Genomic DNA, 15,382 nt, shown 5'->3' with positions numbered 1-15,382 from the left:
TCCACAACCTGACCTTTGCCAGCAGCAGAAGTGTCTCTTAAAATGCACCTGAAACAACGCACTAAGGCCAGAGCTATACAGGGCTTTCAATTTTCAATTCAGTGTTCAATTAACAACCTGCTCTTTATTTTTTTTCCTCTTTCTCTTGTTTCTTCTTCTTGCATTTTGAAGCTCTACTTACAACCTGATCCATTAGTGCCAAATGTGAATTCTTGTACTTTTTCCTCCTGTTTTAAGATTTTGTTCAGAAGTGCAGAGAGCAGAGTGTTTTAATGAGGGACTTAATAGCAGGATAACGCACTGTATACACTAGGTATGGCAGGATGCACCTGTATATATGATCAGTTTAAAAAAAATCTTGTCTGGAACATCAAAATAAACAATGAATGACAAATAAGGCCATTTATGTGTTTCTCTGCTAAGCTAGTTTCAACTTGTGTGTAACATTCTCTGAATCACTGGATGGAGCTTTAGAAACACTGAACCTGTACTCCTGTAGGACCAGTTCTTAGCTGGAAACCAGCCATGAACTTATTATTCACACACGCGCTGCACAGCCTGCCTGGACACTGTTTGCCATTTCTTCTTTGTGGCTCTATAGAGTTTGATCACGGGTCAGGAATGTTGTCCTGCAGCTCTCCACAAACTCTTTCCTTCCTGCTGGCTGTAAGGTGACCTACTAATGGAGGTGTACTGTACTCGGATTCGTGCTTATTGGCTCCAAATGAGCGTGTTGGCTGGATGCTTGTGGTGTAAACATGATTGATCTCACAGCGTTAGGAGCTTGGCGTAAACTGGTTGGACTGGTTTACTGAAGGCCTTGAGCCAAACACCACTTCTGAGAGGTTAGAGCGACAGTTGCAATCGGCCTGCAGGCTGGATACTATGAGGAATGAAATCACAATCTGATGACAATAAACTATTCATGCTGTAATATTAAACTGTAAAGGTTTTACTTTTAGTTAAAAAAAAAACTCTTTGCTGCAGACATTAACACCTAAATCTTAGTTTTAAGATGCACTCACAGTTCCAGGATCAGGATGACCTCCGCCTTGTTTTCAAAGACCTCCTGGAGGGTGATGATGTTTGGGTGCTGAATCTCCTTCAGGATGTTCACCTCCCGCTCGATGTCCTCCCTCGTCACCCCACGTCTGCTTGACTTGCTGCGCCGCTTCTTGATGAATTTGGCGGCGTACTCCACACCTGAAGCCCTGTGTCGGCATCTTCTGACCACGGCGAACTGTCCGCTGATGGAGAGGAGGAGAAAGAGAGATGAGGCTTATCAGTCAGTGTACTCTGATAGATGTGGTGGAACGGGAGATTCTCATCAGGCATGTGAAGACGACAAATCTGCAGCACCTGTGTGATGCTATCATGTCAATACGGAGCAAAATCTCTGAAGAAGACTTCCAGCTGACATTTTGAGGTATCTCCAGCTATGAGATTACTTCTTTTAAAAGGTAAAAAGTTCTGACTTAATAGAACCATTCACTCTCGTTCAAATATTTATTGATGCCTATGACTCAAGGATTGACAAAGGTTTAATAAGTAAGTTAAACCATGCTGAACACTAAACAAGGATAATACAGACTACATCAAACAAAGATAAGAAAAACAACTGAATATTACACTTCTGTTGGAAAAAACTGGTAGACTTTTTTATAACTCCCAAACAGAAATCAAAACAAAGTACCACCGTCTCTACTGTTGGATGCAATGTAGAGCTGGAATTGTTCATTATAAAACCTTTTTGGGAATAGATGGGAACAGCTACTTCAAAAACTCTTGGCTTTACGATAAGCACAACGTTCATCTCTCTCTACTCCGGACATATAAGAACTGGATGGACTGAATAAAAGTAACACCTATCTCCTAAAAATCCTGCTGGCATCAAGTTGATAAGCCATCATGGAATTTTGAATACAAAAGTATGTAACCCCAAAATTAAATATACAAACAGCATTTTGAGATAAATACCATTTTGAGAAATAACAGATAAATATATATTATGGCCATTAAATTTTAAAATACAGCAATACTACTGTGAAATAAGTTTTGATATTCTTTAATATCAAATGATTATAATAAAATATTTCATAATTATTATTTGAACAATTTCATACTTTGAAAAATGACTTTTTATGAGATTTCCAGGCTTTAATAAAATTAAAAAAAAAATAACATTATGAAATACAGTTGTCCCAGTCCGATATTGATATTGGATATCGGTCCGATATCAGCAAAAAAACAAGTATCTGTATCGTATCGGAATACATCTAAAACCTCTGATATAAGCACTCCGATATAAGCAGTTTCTGTAACTCATTGGTAAATAATAAATGGGTCAGTTTTTCCTCATACCTGCTGTTGCTGACTACTGTTCTTTTTTTGAACAATATCACTTAATCAAGCTTTTTCTAACATGACAGACATACTACAAAATAAGTAATAAAGGTATGCATGTTTAATACTAGTATCGTACCGGATTATTATCGGTATCGGCCAATACTCAATGCTGCAGTATCGGTATCGTATCGGAAGTGAAAATGTAATATCGGGACATCCCTATTATGAAATAAAAAGGCCATTGTGGAAAAGGATGTCATGAAAGAAAAAACGACTTTGATAATTTTTTTTTTTTTTTTTAAGCTTGAAAAATAAATGAAATGTTATTATTTTAAAAAAGAATGAAATTATTAAAATAATCATGAAATACCTAATTACAATATATATATATATATATATATATATATATATATATATATATATATATATATATATATATATATATATATATATATATATATATATATATATATATATTTATATATATATATATATATATTATTATATTTTATTTTTTTCTCAGTAACATTGCCTTATTTAACAATGTAATGGCTGTATTATACATTTGTCTGTTATTTTTCAAAATTGTATTTATTTCATAATTTTTTCCTTATTCAATTATGAATCTCTTGGGGTTCCATACTGCTTGTATTTTTATTTTATTGTTAAACAATTACATCTACCAGAGTAAATGACTTTTTCTATAAGACTCCAAAAAGAACTGGGAGAAAAACGACGGGAGAAACAGGGTATGGATAACTATGACTGCATAGCCAGGTATGCATAATCTTTTTTGGAAGTGCTTTTCTTGCACAAAGCAACCCATTCCTTTGTGTATGAATGTACACAGGTGTGTTCAGAAAAAAATAAAGAAAAAAATGCCTAAAATAAAAAGTAAAAAAGAAGATTTCCAGCACCTTGTTGAATCTCTGACATTAAGAGTTAGGGCAGTAGGGGGGTAACAGGGGTCTAACCCAGAACCAGCACAGTGAACCTGATAAAGCTGCTGGTGAGTCAGTCAGCGTAATGACTCGGTGGCTAAGTTACAGCTTTAAAAGCATTCGAACAAACATTAAGGCATAAATGAGTAGGCGCGATAATGAGGCATTAGGATGTTGATCAGAAGCAGCTTTAATTAAACAAATCATGAATCACGGTGAACCGACGCCGCCTGCAAACAGAAATAGCAATGAGAGCTTCATTAAATTGCAAAGAGGTGTTTCAGAGACTCGCTCCAACACTAAAAATCCTCCTGTCACAGAAATGAAATGATGATCTACGTAGATTACATCTCACTTGTTTTTCCTGGCTTTGGTGCAGAATTCAGAGAACAAAAGTACATCTGTCTTCACCTTCATTGACAGTGTTTAAATTACAGTCAGGAAGTACAGCTCTCACAACCTGATAACAATCACAGCTCGGTGAAACATCAACACAGCTGACAAACACACTCAGGCTTGTGTTAGACAAGAGCACAGCTTTTCTGGGCTTATATTAGACACATTTCACAGTTCAGACTTCAAACAAGCACACATGCTGCAGAGCTTGGCGTTCTACAGGATGAAGTTGATATGTTTTCTTTACTATGTGCTGTGCAAATTGTGGATATGTTCCACATTTGACTGGTTTTTGTTTTGTGCACACCTGGATTTTACACGTGTCAATCACCAGTACACACAAGGGCTGACTGGCCCGTCAACATCCTGGTCACCTACATCCCGGCCCAGGCACAAGCTGTATGTAAAGACTTTATTTCCCACAGGCACACAGAGGAAAACATGACTAAAGCAACACTTGCAAGAAAGTCCAGGCAGGTCATAACTACATAGTGCAGCACACGCAGTCAGACAGGTCAGCAGACTGTGGTTATAATCTACGTCTGAAAGCAGCAGCCATAGTTTCAGACGTGCTTTCAGCTGTCTTTTGGTGAATTTGTTTAAGAGCCTGTTCGTTTGCTTTTTTGGCAAAGTTTAGTTGGCACACAGTTTGAAAGTTGATAAGAAGCATTTTACTTTCCAAAAGTCTTAAATGCTGTTGATGCACACAAGCAAAATATCCCACAAGAACTGTAAAACTTCAGCTTCCTAAGAGTTAGTAGCGGTGTCATCATTTTCAAGACACATGACTCATGAAATTTGCAGTGATTTGCTGAAATTTACGTGAAAAGTTTAAGTTAATCGTTTTCATTTCTTTTCCCAACAGCTAAGATGGATGATACTGTCAGAAATGGCCTTAAAGGTATATACGCGTAAATGTTACATTCTGTCTAATGAATGAAAAAATGCATTCAAACAAACTGGATCTGATGCGTCCTTTCTACCCAACAAAAAGGCTCAATAAACAACCTGTGCAACCAAATCAACCTGTGAAAAAGCAATGTTAATGGTAATTAGAATCTAGGCTAATGGTTTCAAAAGAGAAGTTCATTCTTTGGAGTTGGATGGAATAAAAAACCTTGTCTGTGTAATTCTAGACAGCTGAAGTGCACACATAAGCACTTTAAGCGTCCAGTCACTCTAGATGTGGTGAGCCTGTGTGACATTTTAGCGTGACAAATTACTCCAACGTATTAACAACACTGGAGTTGTTATGGAAATTCCAGCAGCTTGTTGCTGAGCAGATTTGCTGTTAAATGCTGGATAACGCTGACTGCACTGTCACTCCACCACAACGCTGCCAGAAAAAAAATCCACTCGGGGAAGCAAGGACACTTGGCTGAGGGCTGCTGACGCCTCCGCCGATTGTGCCTCCTCGCGGCCCTGGCAATCATGAAGCACTTAGTGTACCAAACACCCACGGAGGAGGAAGAGGACGAGGGAGTAGGGGGTGAGAGAAACGAGAAAGACACATTCTGTCACATTTTTTCGGATTTCCACGGCCAGAACTTCATGGAATTTTACATCTTCAGAGAAAAAAGCTTCCTCTGCCTTGGCAAAAAGAAAAACAGCCCCATTAAAAAGAGAGTTCTGCGCTGTCATCTGACTCCCACAGAGCTGCCAGGACCGGAGAAGAGCAGTCAACAAGACGCAGCGCGGTGATACAGCTATGAATTCAGAGTTTTTATCTTCTCTCCACAATGTGGGTTATGATAGCTGATAAATGAACGTAGGATCCTGAAAACAACACTCGCAGCTGTAGAGAAGCTTAAGAAATCAGAAAAGCAGAAAACTTCCTCTGAGGGTGTCTCTGACAAAAACGTCATCCTGATCTGACCCACTGCTGCGGGGTGTCCTCTGAGCTGATCTGTGGGATCTGAAGTCATGGCCTCACTCATGTGGATGAATCAGAAGATGTTTTGGCATGAAAAACAGCTCCTTCTTCTTATGTAGGGACACAAAGTCTCAGTATTTTCCTTGAGTCTTGTGACTAAAAGTAACAATAAATGTATTTCTTCTTACTGGATAGCTCTACTGTCCCATGAAGACAATCCAAATCTTCTCTTTAAATGCCAAACAGCTTATTCTGTTGTTTCAATTGACTCTTGTTTAAGCTTCTGGTACTCCAAGGTATCTGCATGCTCAGTTAGGCTAGGGTGATAGGCTATTCTCGCGATTAGATTCTATTGCAATTTTTAGGGTGCCGATTTGATTGAAATTGCGATTCTTCAATATTTACAATTTTTGTGATTTTAACATTCCATCTGAAAACGCTAAAACGCAGTGAAAAAAATCTGCATTTACACGGAAACGCAGAGGAACTTAAAACCTTGTAGTAAGCATGCTACGCCTGTAGGTGGTGCTATAACTTGTCCAGAAGCCGCTTTTGGGAGATCTCCACTGAAGTAGAATTGGGCCGATCATCTGGTGTATTGGCAAATACTAAGTGCAGAAGTGGAGCAACAGATGCACATTTTGTTGAAAGACAGTCCTGCAAGTGTTGGCAGCATTTCAGAAAATTTCCACTCTGGTGACCATTTTCAAAAGTTTGCATTTTAGATTAGCTGAAACACAGTTTCCATGTCAACGCGAGGCCAAAATGCAACAAAACTTTTGCGTTTCATCCTAGAACTGTTGACTATTACCAGGAGACATATTTTCCCATAAAATGTGCATCACATGCGTCAGAGAGAAACATTTCACCCTCTGCTGAAGCAAAGTGGTTACTTTTTTCCGAACCAGTTTATAAATAAAGACTGAAAGGAAGAACTTTAATTTGAAAAAAATAAATAAATAAATTGGCAAAGAATCCCGATTGTGATATTGCGAAACAAAAATCCTGATATATCCTATAACTATTTTGTTCTCTCACCCCTAGTGCTCAGGCCCTGTTTTTTTATTGTGATTAGGGGGTGTCTGCTCCAAGAAGTGGGCGTCCTGAGAAGACCCAAATCATCAAATCCACCAAAGAACACCAAAAAGAAAGACACGTAGAATAAGATGATTGGCATTGGCAGAGAAGGTTTGGCAAATTTTTCATGCCCACAACCCACATACTCAGCTCTGCTGTTCATCCTTCAAATTCATGTTCCCCACACAGGTGGTACCATTTAAAACAGACATAAACAGTCTTTACAACATTATAAGATTTATTGCCATGATAATCTACCAAACACTTGTTTCCTTACTTTTTGTTATAAGTTCATCAGAGAGATTTTGACAATTTGCTGCCCAAGAGGAGGTCTTGGATCTAAGTCATATTGAGCCTGCTAACTGTGCCATAGCCAAAGCTATGACATCCCAGCTCAGGAACAGTTGAGTCCATCATATTCAGTCAAGTAGAGACAGTTTCTCCTCTTCTCTAACTTCAAAATGGTTTCCTGGCTAGTTTCTCAAAAAGGACGCCTCAAATACACCAGATACATCTGCAGTCCGACTCTGTTTCGTTACGTGTTGACTGCGTTCATCAACTCACACCGGCTGTGTGTTCAGTCCGACAAGCTACATGACATGCTGGAGTCACAGACCAAGGAGTTCCCACGCTCCCCACTCCATTGATAAATCTCTCTTCCTTCATGTTGGGCTGTACAAGCTCAAACCTGTTGACTCCTGGTCTGGCTTCGCTCTTTATGTCCGTTTATCATCCATTCAAGCCAAATACGAACTGATTTTAGAATGATTTGTTTTATTTTGAAGGTCTCTGGGTGTTTTTTTGTAGTTTTCAGTCACAACTTTCTGTCCTGCTTGAACTTCCCGACGCTGAATTTATGCTTCACAGCTCCAAATCCGTCAGAAATAGGAAGGCTGCGTATTAACTGCGACATGACAGAGCAGCACGCAGAACGGATCCAGTGTAAGTTGACAGATTGACTTGAATGGAAACCTATCTGATGTGTTGTTGCGACAGAGCGGAGACGGACTGCAGATGCATCTGGTGTATTTCAGACGCAAGATCATCAGATGAGAGAGTTTTTGGCATCGCTTCGAGCTGAACAAACATGACTTTTTCTCACTAAGGGCCACGACAGAATGTTTTGAAATAATCAACAACCACAACAGTGTTCACAGAGGAGACTCATAAATTTGTTTGGTGAACACTGAACAGGCTAACAGAAGGAAATGATGTCTCCTAAAGGAAGGGACTTTTCCTGCGAGTGAGCCAGACACATGAAGCAGACAATGTGAAGAGGAAGAGGCAGCTGAGGAAGAGGGCTTTCTCATGCTAATAACACTTCCACCCCCATTCAGTCTGGCTGCACTCTTTTATCAGCCAGGCCTCCTTCAGCGTGGACAGAAGAGACAGAAACATCACGATTTGATCTTTTTCCTACAGACAATCGGACAGAGGCCAGTTCAGAGCTGTTGTTCAGACTGTGTACGTGTAACATTATACACACAGAGCTCTCTAATCTCTATTCAAATGACTGAACACCTGCTGCACACATCCCTACACAGGAAAACTCTCCTTATTTCTAACAGCTCAACCTGAAACCAGAAAAGTAAGAAAGACAGAGAATTCTTGACAAGCAGCTTCCTCACATCATCCGTCAGCTCATTCATGTGGTGTCAAACTTTCCACCGCTGAAAGTTCATGCAGAGGAAAAAGTGTAATCTGTGAAGCCGTGGGACTTGGTGTGAAAACACTGAGGATGAGAAAAGAAAACACATCTGATTTCCTCTCCTTGATTATGCGCCATCTGTGCAGTTTGGAAGACATCCTGTGACACATTACATCATACTGCTTATTTTTCCGCAGTTATTTGTCCACGCGGTGCAGCTCGATCGGAGCCGCACAATGGATCTATTCAGCGGTCTGATGATTGACTAAAATGAAGCAAAAAACATTGACACACTGAGATGAAAAAACAGAGAAATCCAGTGCACTCCTGAGCTTTGGAACTCACTGATGCAAACTCTTGAAAGTATTCGGTGACATTTTCTAAGAGCTCTCACTGCACCTGATAATCACACCTCCCCTAGATTCACTCCCACAATCTACTCTCCTGCTCAGAGCAACTTCATCCAACCATTACCTACAAAACTATAATCCATAACCCTTTAGATACAGACGACAAATATTTAAGGTATGTGTAAGGATCATTGTCTACAAGACTTAATTTAAATGCAACAACTGTGGTTGCATGTTAAAACAATGACACAACCTTACATTACCTGGTTGCAAAAAGCTGGAGCTGAGATAGGTCTAACAGCCTCAGTGTTCCTACATGTTAGTCAACATGAAAACCTAACCAGCTTGGTATCTTTAAAACTAACGAGTTATTGAAAAGTTATTCGAGTTATTGGTTGTAACATGTTAATTTGCTGTAATTAAAGCTGCAAGCAGAGTTAGACGGGTCCTCGCACTCTTGCCAGGTCCCTTCTGCCAGTCTGTCATACCTATTTCCCCTCCACTGTCAGGGTTTCATCCTTTTCTGGCTCTCTTAGTGCTATAACAGTTGATACCATGTATTAATTCCTCTGGTGAGTCACATGACCAGCTGCACGGAACTCCTAATCAGTGTATGACATCATCGCAGAACTGCAGCAGCAAAGACAGGAATGAAATCAACAAAAATTTTGGAAACAACTTCTCACAGAGGCCACAATTTTACCCAAGTATGTGTAAAAATTTGATGTTTTTGTAGGAAATTTTGTCAGAAATCCATCGATGGCATTCCTAAAGCTGTATGAGTTTTACTTTTTGGTCTAGATGCCCAAATGCAGCAGGCTGCATGGGCAGGAATGAGAAATCCTATGTATTTCACTGGAGGGAGCTGAGAGGGTTTACTGACTTTGAGGGCTCGTCATTTGAAAACCGGGTCCAAATTGTCAAAGTCCTGCCCATCTTTCGTAAAGCAGGGTCTAGTCTGTCATGTGAGTGATTTTGGAGCAGATACCACTTATGGTTTCGGAGGAGATAATTTTTGCATAAAGGGTAAAAATGCAGCGAAATCTTATTTTGAAAGGCAAATTGCTGGCTTCCTGTTGGAGACAGGTCAGGGGTTTCAGTGTATGATTTTTGTGTCTCAATAAGTTAAACATTTTTGCATTGGTTTGATATCTCTACAACATCTCTACTGGCTCCTAGGGCTTTTTAAGTGTACCTAGGTGGCACTAGAGAGCATATTATGGGATATTTGGGGGCCATGTTTGGTATCATATCAATTTTTTTTCCCAATTGTAGGGTGTGTGCCAATTTTGGTGAGTTTTTGAGCCATCAAAAATGGCAGAAATATGGATGACATAAATGGAGAGCACGGACATAAGGCTCTGTATCTAGATCGGTATGTAACCTTGAGCATAAATGGGCCTTAAGGGTGGCCAGTTTATCTTTTCTTCTATTTCTTCTCTTTTTTAGTTTCGAAAAAGAAAGGAAAGTGGACAGAGCAACCAGGAGTGAGCGCAGATATCTGCGTCAAAGTAGCCTCAGGCTGGAAGTGAACCTGGACCACCTGCTGTATGAATGAGTGACTTCATTACAAGGCCAAGCCAACACCATGAACAGTTTTTTTTCTTTACATTTTTCTTTATTAAAGTGAGAAGAAGAAGAAAGAAATTGTGATTCAGCCTAGCGGTTAAAGCTTGTATAGAGGAGATAGACCTCGCTACACTGCAAAAAAACTGAAACCTTATCAAGTGTTTTTGTCTTATTTTCAGTAAAATTGTCTATTAAACTTAATATAAGCCACATTCACCTGACCAGTCCAGAAAATGTCTTATTTCAAGTTGTTTAAAGATGAAAATGAAGTCTAAATTACCTGTGACAAGTAAGTGAAAAAATCTGCCAGTGGGGTAAGAGAAATGTGCTATATTAAGACATTATTCTAATCTTGACAAGCACATTTCTCTTACCCCCACTGGCAGATTCTTTTTACATGTAACAAGCAATTCAGAGCTCATTTTTGTCTTTGAATAACTTAAAATAAGACATTTTTCTGGATGGGTCAGGTGAAAGAGACTCACATTTTTACTAAAAACAACTTGATAAGATTTCAGTTTTTGAAGTGTAATTATACCCTCAGCCTTGACATTTGGCTGCATGTCTCCCCCCAAAAAAGGCTCCTTAAAGGCTCCAAAAATAATTACAAAAAATCAAAGGCAGAAAGTAACCGAGAAAAAACCTGTCAAAAAAACATTGGCGATTTGAATAGAAAGTCCAGAGTGAAACATCTCAACATGTTATTAGTGAAAGCACACTTTTGTGAAGCATCATTTCACTCAAAACAACTCAGGGACTGCGGCTTAGCTGACTCTAACCTCTACGGACTGAGAATTAAAGTGATCACTAAACCCCTGAGATGGAAGCAGAAGATTTTATAGAAGCCAGCTGCAAATTCCTGCAAGAATAAAAGCTCAAACAACCACCTTATACTCCTTTTAGCAAAGAGGCATTGAGCAAACTTTGTGATGGTGACTTCTTTTATAAGGCCTTATGTATGGATGGTGAAAACACTTGGAGGGTATCAGGTTAAGACTGCAGCAAAGCACGGCTTCGACTCAGGAGGATTGCTTCATGATGGGAGGATGCTGAAAAGGGGTCACACCTCAAAGATTGGGAAACACACAGAGAGACTGTCTAAAGCTTTCAAACAGGGATAGCAGGGATAATCCAAGCCAATAACAAGAAGGGCGGGGTGAAAAACATGTTTTTGAAATGAGAAACACACTGCACATGAACGTCAAGAAGTTATCCCAATAAAAATCTCCTGATGTGACAATAAATTTAGAATGACAGAAAGTTTCTGTCAGACTACACTTCTGCTCCTTCTCCTCTCTCTCACCAAACGGACACAAAGAGAGGGAAAAGTGAGCCCACCCTCTGTTCACAACACCAGCTGCACACACACACAAACAAGGGGAAAATGGCAGCAGCTCAACTGAGCTCTTCCCCTTTGGTGAGGTGGTGGAGGGAAACCAAAACCCAAAGCTGCATTGAAAATTAAAACACCCCGTGTCTGCTCGAGCTTTTCTCCTCTCTGAGAGCTGAGGTTTAGCACTCAAAGACCCAGCGAGGAGCGAGGTTAACAGGAGTTAATGTGAAGGATTGCCCCTATATGTGTACTTACTAGCTCAGGCTATATTTGGGAAATCCCTCTCTGCCTCCTGGGGTGTTGGGGGGGCTTTGACAGCACGAATGCTGCTGAATAAGCTCAAAGATGGGGGCAGGAATAATGAGCAGGCAGAGGAGGAAGACCTTCCTGGGAATCTCAGACAAACAGAGGCAGGGAGGCTGCTTTTCAAGAGCAGCTCTCCCCCTTTAACGTGATGTGGAGTAAAACTGGGGACAGGGTAGTCAGTGGGATCAAATTGCTTGGTTGCTTTTGTTGTGCTCAAAGCACAGACAAGGCTTCCCACTTTTGGCCTACTTGTTTCTGTAAAGCGACTGATGGGAAAGGGGGGTGAGAGGAGAGGAGAGGAGAGGTTTGTTTGTGTCTATCAGAGCTGCCTGGGTGTGTGACAATACCTTGCGGAGCCTTGAATTACCCAACACTGCTGGCTGCAGAGTGTTTATCTGTGGAAAGATACTGCGGCAGTTCACAGATTTGTTGCCTCATGCTTCGCTTTGCCCTCGATGCAGCAGAGACGCTTCTGTGCTGTCGTTTCATCAACTGATGTTTCAGGTTTGCTGTGTACACTCAGCCTGTTGAATGTACACACATGGCAGCACAGTTGCATATACAAAGTACAAAGTGACTGACAGTGCTACTAGGAACAGACCTGCACTCCAGTCAATTTACATGCAAACATAACACATAAAAGCCGGGCTAAGAGCAACAGCTGAGACACTGCAGACAAGCAAATTGGATTTGATGTCTTTTATAGTGCTGCTTCAAAGCTCAGCGACTGACAGGCCTTGTTTTCATGGCACTAATGCTGCTAACACTTCTGCAGATTCCTCACTCAGAGAGAATCAAGAGAAGCTGCTGCAGATGATAGCTCCTGCTTTATCAACTTGATGTGACGTTACACAGATTTCATATGACCAGACAAGGACACCATTTATCTTGTGACAGAAATCTAATCTGCATGCTGATTATAAAATCAATTTGTATCTTTTTTAAGCCCCATTGTCAAAGATTTTCTGCCCACTTTTGTTTTCTGCGACATTGAATGATCAGATTTTTATTGACCCATAAAAACAAATCACCAAAAGAGCACGAGCGATGAAAGTGCCCCAAAACTGTGGGCAGTCCCCCTGGGGGTTAAATAACCGTACATCATTACCAGATGGTTTCACCGTCTCCAGCTGCAGGGAGAGGCTTTTTACTCTGACCATTTAAAAAGTGCCAAAATACTGATCTTTTTTCAGACTAAAATCTCTCAGCCCATGTACAGCAGTCCGACTCAGTATTATATCTGAAGGTGTAATATTCTGTCTTACAATATAAACCAGAAAATCTGTAATATAAACACACCATTATGTAAGGTAGTGTCCAATTTCGGAGCCTTGCATAATGACCTCCTTTACATTCAGTTATGCACAGATTTTATGCATATGTGTAGTTCTTTCTAGTACCATTTGTTTTTGCCGTCGTCCTTGCCACTACTACAGTTGAGGCCCATTTATGCTCAACATTTAATACAGATTCAGGCCCCGTTTACACATTTATAATGTTTCATCAGAAAACGCTGATATGGAAACGCAGAGGGAGTGAAAATGCTGTAGTAAGCATGCCAGGCCAGTAAGTGGCGCTCTAACTGTCTTTTCCAGAAGCCGCTTTAGGGAGATGTCCACCGAAGTACAGTTGAGCCGATCATCTGGTGTATTGGGGAATACTAAGTGCAGAAGTGGAGCAACAGATGCACGTTTTGTTGAAAGACAGTCAGCAGATTCAGCAAATTGAGCAGCACAAGTACAACACAGTAGTTTGTGACGATCGTAACAACGTTACTGTTGTCCTGTTGTATGCATTCATGAAGCAGAGTGTTACCGTTTACATGGCAACACTGTTGGCAGCGTTTCAGAAAAATTAAACTCTGGAGGCTGTTTTCAAAAGTTTGCGTTTAAGGTCAGCTGGAACGCCGTTAACGCAAGGCCGAAACTCGACAAAACTTTTGCGTTTCACCCTAAAACCGTTGCCATGTAAACAGCCCCCCAGATACAGACAGAGCCTTCTGTCTGTACATTTCCAGAAAGCTTATGGATACAGACCCTATGGAACAGTACCACCAGGGGGCAGTGGGAGCAGTGTTGCTGTTACAGTCAGATACGTAGCTTTAGTGAGTTATGGAGAAGAAATAACAATGGTGGAACTTTCGTAATGTAATTAACAGCCTCGCCGACCACTGCCTCCAGTAACACTGCCTCTGTTTTTGTCTTTTATGTAAGAGGAAAACTCCTTCACAGCCACAGCCATGTTTGTTTTTGTCATGTTTCATAAAGTTTTGACTCTGGGCTGCCCCCCTGGTGGATGTATTGGTTAACAGCAGTGCCAACATAACAGGCACATGGAAGTATGAGAACAGTGATGGTGACGTTGTTTGAAAAGGACGTAAACATTTGGTAGGCTCAAGTCGCAGTGGTGCTGATTGATGTGAGGTTCTAACTTGTGACCTGCCATCTTTGAGCACCATCTTTACCTCTCTGTGCATTTTTAGGAACTTTTCCCTAGAACTATGTGCTTTTTTAGCTTCTAATGCTTCTATGTGCTTGGAAGTCCAAGTGTGGAAACCATAACTTCTGTTTGTTCAGTATTTTCTAGTTTGTTGTTCCTAAAGTTGGAACTAAGCTGGGAAACAAAGCTTTCGAGTGCCTAGAAAAATCTACAGTCAGACTATTAGTGCAAACTTGGTAAGCCCGAATGTTTTTAAATCCTAAGTGGAAAGTCTTGAACCCTTTTTCTGTATGCAAATATTTTAGTTGATTTCTGTCAGGGAGCTTTTGTCATTAAATTCCTGAGTTTTTTATTTGTTGAATCTTTGTGTTTCTGCAAAACACTCAACGGTACGAACCTGGATGAGCAAAGGTAAAATGAAAATATAGATGACGATTGAAATGTTCAAAAATCATGACTCAACCCGATTAAAAATTCTCTGAATCTTTGAAATACCACCTATAGCTTTCAGAAACTCGATCGCTTTATTTTTATAAGCTCTCAGTCCAACAGTTGACAGGTTTGTTACAGTGTTGGGCTTCTCCGCTGAGAAACAAGTTTTGGCAGAATACAGACTCTACACCAGACTTCAGGTAAGTTTCATTCTGGCACATCATCAAGTACTACTCCCAGAATTGAAGCTGCTCCGTGTCAGCTGATATGACCTGTGACTGAGGTGTGTGTGACACTCAGTTTGTGCCAGCGATGAGACGCTGAAACCTGAGTGTTAAGACTGACATCTTTAGTTTATCTGCCAACTATGCCACTGGATTCAGAGCGAGAGAGAAATAAATGGTTATCAGAAACTTTTAAAAAACAGAGTTAAGAGTTAAGTTTCTCGCGTACAGATGATATTCATACATGCAATACAAGCGAAGATTTTAATTCACGTCCTTTAGATTCATGTCATTTCCCGTAGGACACTGAGGAATGAGCACTTAGAGAAAAAACTCAGACTTTTAAGGTCAAAGCTAAACAAGGATAAAATCTAACAAACGTCTGTCAGTCTGAGGCCGATTCCCGTAACCCAACCACAGCAAAGACCTCTAACATACGGTTCTTTTT

The 15,382-nt window shown here is 40.3% G+C and overlaps 1 protein-coding gene across 1 annotated transcript in view; it reads right to left on the bottom strand.

The window, feature by feature from the left end:
• Positions 1–15,382, bottom strand: part of dapk1 (death-associated protein kinase 1) — a 101,902-nt gene that overhangs the window by 58,237 nt on the left and 28,283 nt on the right. Inside the window, exon 3 of the mRNA XM_074670054.1 lies at positions 1,026–1,247. Within this exon, the coding sequence (XP_074526155.1) occupies positions 1,026–1,247 (222 nt within the window). The remainder of the gene's footprint in view (positions 1–1,025; positions 1,248–15,382) is intronic.

The sequence above is a fragment of the Halichoeres trimaculatus genome, unplaced genomic scaffold (assembly GCF_033239565.1).
Source record: "Halichoeres trimaculatus isolate MK-OKI-2021-1 unplaced genomic scaffold, fHalTri1.1 fHalTri1_scaffold_5, whole genome shotgun sequence".
Lineage (NCBI taxonomy): Eukaryota > Metazoa > Chordata > Actinopteri > Labriformes > Labridae > Halichoeres > Halichoeres trimaculatus.
The sequence above is the reverse complement of the archived record's forward strand: the minus strand, read 5'-3'. Positions and strand labels throughout refer to the sequence as shown.